The 5,000-nt window shown below is 51.5% G+C and overlaps 1 protein-coding gene across 1 annotated transcript in view; it reads right to left on the bottom strand.

The window, feature by feature from the left end:
• zanl (zonadhesin, like) overlaps positions 1-5,000 on the bottom strand; it is a gene marked incomplete at both ends in the record, with an annotated part of 82,749 nt that overhangs the window by 6,811 nt on the left and 70,938 nt on the right. The window contains 9 exon segments of the mRNA XM_080543119.1: positions 186-433; positions 1,040-1,184; positions 1,445-1,653; positions 2,155-2,401; positions 2,403-2,427; positions 3,183-3,310; positions 3,625-3,789; positions 4,270-4,413; positions 4,741-4,838. Of these exon segments, the coding sequence (XP_080399245.1) occupies positions 186-433; positions 1,040-1,184; positions 1,445-1,653; positions 2,155-2,401; positions 2,403-2,427; positions 3,183-3,310; positions 3,625-3,789; positions 4,270-4,413; positions 4,741-4,838 (1,409 nt within the window).

Below are 5,000 nucleotides of genomic sequence, written 5' to 3' on the forward strand. Positions count from 1 at the left end.
CATTGCTGGGTTGCATCCAAAAGCCTCCATTCAGGACACAGTGTCTGAATATGACTATTACGCCATTACAACATTCATAGAGAAATGGCACCACAATGTTAATTTCCTCATGTATGCCAACGGCCCAGTACGATTCATGGATCCTTCTCCCTCTCTCCCTCCCTCCCTCCCTCCATCCAACTCACCAGTACTTTCTTCTTCTGCTGGAAGCGGACATTAACCCCGTACACGTCGATGAACATCTCGTCCAGGAAGGACACGCGGCGGTTGCCCCCGCGGCGGATGTTCTTGCCCCGCACGTTGAGGTCGGTGAGGGAGGAGGGCAGGTTCTGGCCCTGGGTCAGGACGTAGGTGTACGGACCCTGGTAGTGGTGGGTGAACCCGTCAAACGTACGGTAGTGGGGGTCTCCGGAAACACTGCACTTATTGAACTCTGAAGAGGGGGAGGAGGGTAAGGGAGAGGGTAAGGGAGAGGGGGGTGGGGGTGGGGGGAGTGACATGAAGAGACAAGAGAGAGAGAGAGATTGTTTGTGTTTAGAGATTTAGAGGCTTTATGGATCACAGATACGGCCTCCAGATATGACCTGTATAACTGTGGATTATTTTTATTTATTTATTTTTAAGTTATTTTTCTGAGTGGGGCAGTCCCACTCGTATTTTTTTCATTTTATTGGACAGATGCAGTGAAGACAGATAGGACAGTAAGGAGAAGAAGGGAGAGAGAGAGAGGGCATGTCAGCAGGGCATGGGCCGGATTCTAACCCATGCCGACATGGGCATATGTGTGCATTGTAGACCGTGGTGCTAGACCACTGGACCACCCCAGGCCACACTGTGGATTATTGACATAGTTTTAAAAAAAAATATTCAGCAAGAGAAGCAGCAAGCTGTTCCCTGTTTCTGCTCTGAAGTATTCAACCGACCAAAGTGAAGCAACATTCTACTTGTGCTATTCAGGGCAGGACAGGGGGCAGCGTGGCAGCAAACACAGAGGGGTTACATTGGGGGGGAATATTAGGGGCTAGATTTGGACACTCACTCTCAGGTTTGCAGTAGAGGTCTCCGTTCTCGTCCAGGGTGCACACAGCCTGGTCGTTACACCCGTAGTCCTTACAGCCGATGCTGCCCCCGAGGTTACAGGTGCACCTGTCTGCACAGTGATCTGTCACCCACGAGTCTCCCACCTGGACACACACACACACACACACACACACACACACACACACACACACAATTGAACTACTGTCCTATTTGAATTGTGTTTACTTTGTGTTTACTTTTATCATTTTCTGATAGCCGAATACACATCATACACACTAGTGTGTGTGTGTGTGTGTATGTGTGTGTGTGTGTATGTGTGTGTGTGTATGTGTGTGTGTGAGTGTGTGTGAGTGTGTGTGTATATGAGTGTGTGTGTGTGTGTGTGTATGTCTGTCAGACTCACATTATGGTACTCTCCGTCCTCGTCCACACAGCCACACCCGTCCAGACGGACACACTTCTCGTCGCTGAGGACGAAGCCGGCGTCACACTGGCAGCCCTCCACACACCTGGTGGACGGCAGGTGGCAGGTGGTGGGGAAGAGGTCGGAGCAGGTGGGCGGGCAGGGGGGGCTGCAGTCTGAGTAGTGGCTGTCTGGAGGGCAGGGCAGGGCTGGGGAGAGGAGAGGAGAGGAGAGAGGAGAGAGGAGAGAGGAGAGAGAGAGAGAGAGGTTATGAGACATCGGTACACATCGTTGCACATCTCACACTTTAACACGTTTTAGTGACTCCTTCCTTCCAGGGTTCCCACACCTTCTGAAACATCAAATTCAAGCACCTTCCAAGCACCTTTCAAGCACCTTCCAAGCACCTTTCAAGCACCTTCCAAGCATCTTTCAAGACTCAATTCCCTCAAATTCAAGGACCCAACCCGGCATAGTTTGAGACAGAACTAGTTGACGAGCTAAGTAAAACATTTTTTAATATATATTTATTTTTAGAGAAAGAGAGAGAGAGGGGAATTCAAGCACTTTCAATGACCCATGTCTATAACTTTCAAGGATTTCAAGGACCCGTGGAAACCCTGTCCTTCTCTCCCTCCCTCTCCCCTCCCCTCCCCCTCTCCCTCCCTCTCCCCTACCCTCCCCCTCCCCCTCTCCCTCCCCTCTCTTACGACAGAAGGTGTTGTTCCTCCAGCTGATGGTGACCCCGGCGCTCTGGCAGGCTTGGGCGTAGGCCTCCACGTTGTCACACAGTGTGGCCTGCATGCCGTCGTACTCGCACATGTCGTACACGCAGTTCCCTAGGAAGGCCTCCGGGGGCAGCAGGGAGTGGCAGGGCTTGAAGCGGTCGGACAGGAAGGTATGAGAACACTTGGCCTCGAACTCCTTCTCTTCCTCTGCGGTGCAGTCGGGTGTGAACGTCAGGACGCTGGTCTGGTTGGCACCTGAGGGATGAGAGTTAGAGAGTTAGAGAGTGACGGAGGGAGAGGCCAAATATGTCCTATCCTCTTTCCATATCATAAGGATGATCAATGAACCATAACCATCTATAGTATGTCAACTGTTTTCATTGGTATAACCCGTGAACAGGTAAACTAGCCCAGCACTGTAGTGTGGTGTATTATTGATGAACTAGACTAGAGTGTAAAACATTCATGACTGAAGGCGGAGGCAGATGGTTGGCTGGGGGGATGTTGACGGTGGACCTGTCGAGGGGGGTAGGAGGTACAATGGAGCGTGTATGTATGTCAAATACTTTCAAATACTTGAGCTTTGCTTGATAAAAGTTGCCTGGTACAATGGGACCGATGGAATAATCCAAAAAGGTGCAAACTAACTACACGCTAAATAAAACACACCTGAAATACCTTTACCTATGTAATCTACATACTAATGTACTAAAACAAATGTTGTATTGGACCTATGTTTGTTGTGTTTGCTCAGGTATAAGGTGTAGTAGAGTAAGAGGTCTTCATTGTGTGTGTGTGTGTGTGTGTGTGTGTGTGTGTGTGTGTGTGTGTGTGTGTGTGTGTGTGTGTGTGTGTGTGTGTAGACTGAGGAGGTCGTTATGTGATGAGAGAGGGGTGACTGACCCGGGGTCACTGTCTCCCTCAGACTTCCAGCTGTTCCCCAGCTCGATCACATCCTTGTGTGTGTGTGTGTGTGTGTGTGTGTGTGTGTGTGTGTGTGTGTGACTGACCCTGGCTCACTGTCTCCCTCAGACTTCCAGCTGTTCCCCAGCTCGATCACATCCTTGGCTGGGCGACCGTCTGGCATCAGGCTGTCATCTGAGGCGTTCATGTTGTAGTTCCCACACATGCCACACACCTGGGGGGGGGGGGGGGGGGCAGGGGTCAGAGCAGTGATAGGGTCAGGTGTCAGAGCAGTGAGAGCTTTGATGTACATGGGAGACTCACACCTCCTTCCCACCAACACAAACCTAGTTCTAGTTCTGGTTCTATTCCAAAACTGGATACTACTTTGTTTCTAATCATAGCTAGCTAGCTTACTTGCTTACTTATCACCTAGCAGCATGCCAGTCATTTGAGTGAACTATTACTGTCCCAAATGTACATTTGATAAGTAAGTAAGTAAGTAAGTAAGCTAGCTAGCTATGATTGGAACACAACTAGTCCCAGTACCTTGTTGAAGTATTCTCCAGGGATGGTGATCTCCAGATGATGGACTCCGTCAAACTTCACATTCAGACCAAAGTCTGTGTCCAGCATGCTGTAGACCCCGCTACTCAGGACCTTCGCCCCGGCCACCGCGATATCCAGAGGGGTCTTCACCCTGCGTCCGTTCAACTGAAGGGGAGAGGGGGAGAAGGGGAGAGGGGGAGAGGGGGAGAAGGGGAGAGGGGGAGAAGGGGAGAGGGGGAGAGGGGGAGAGGGGGAGAAGGGGGCGAGAGGTTAATAGGGGGAGGGGGGCACAGTTAGTAATGGTCAATGATCCGTTATGACATCAGGCCGGTTGTTCAATACATAGTAATGGCTGCTCTTAAGACTCATTAAGCTACATTTATGCAAAAAAAAGGTCTCAATCAAAGACTGGTATGGTTGTCCACCCCTTCCTCCCTCCATTCCCCCTTTCCTGCTTAGATCCCCCTGTTCCTTTCTCTGTTACCCCCTTCCTCCCTTCCTCCCTTTGTCTACCCTTCCCCTCTCCTCCACCCCCCCGTTTCCTGCCTCCCTCCCTCCCTCCCTCCCTCCTTCCCTCCCTCCCTCCCTCCCTCCCTCCCTCCCTCCCTCCCTCCTTCCCTCCCTCCCTGCCTCCCTCCTCCTCACCAGGACTCTGCGGCTCTTCATGAGGGTGATGTTGGTGTTGGGGAGGAAGATGTCGATCTGTTTGACGTAGGAGGCTTGTGGTTGGCCGCGCTCCTCGTTCTTCGCCACAATACGGAAGGGTGTGACTTGGGTGGAGTTACACATCTGGAGATGGAGGGAGAGGGGTGAGTTAGAGGGAGAGCGAGAGCGAGAAAGAGACAGAGAGAGAGAGCGAGAAAGAGACAGAGAGAGAGAGAGAGAGAGAGAGAGAGAGAGAGAAAGAGACAGAGAGAGAGAGAGAGAAAGAGACAGAGAGAGAGAAAGGAATGGTAGGAGAGGGAAAGAAACAGAGATGCGTTACGGGATGGAGGGTGGGAAAGAGAGAATAAATAAGGGTATGCTGGAAAGAAGAGAGAGAGAGAGAGAGAGAGAGAGGGATGGAAGGATGGAGGGAGGGAGGGAGAACTATGAATAGAGGACAGAGATACACACCTGGACCAGGGTGTAGGTGCAGGTGCCCATGAAGGTGTGCATGACGCCATCAAAGGTGTAGTAGTGGGGGTCGCCGGCCACGTGACACACACCCACGCCTAGGGACACAAACCATCTCAGTCAGTTAGCTGTTTGGGCTCTCTCAGAGTAAATATCACTGTCAATACAACAGAGGGGCGGCTGTGGCGCAGGAGGTAGAGCTGACGTCTAATGATCGCAAGGTTGGCAGATCGGCGGTTCGAGCCCCGGCTGGCCACATG

Source organism: Nansenia antarctica (assembly GCF_963989245.1).
Source record: "Nansenia antarctica genome assembly, chromosome: 12".
Taxonomy (NCBI): domain Eukaryota; kingdom Metazoa; phylum Chordata; class Actinopteri; order Argentiniformes; family Microstomatidae; genus Nansenia; species Nansenia antarctica.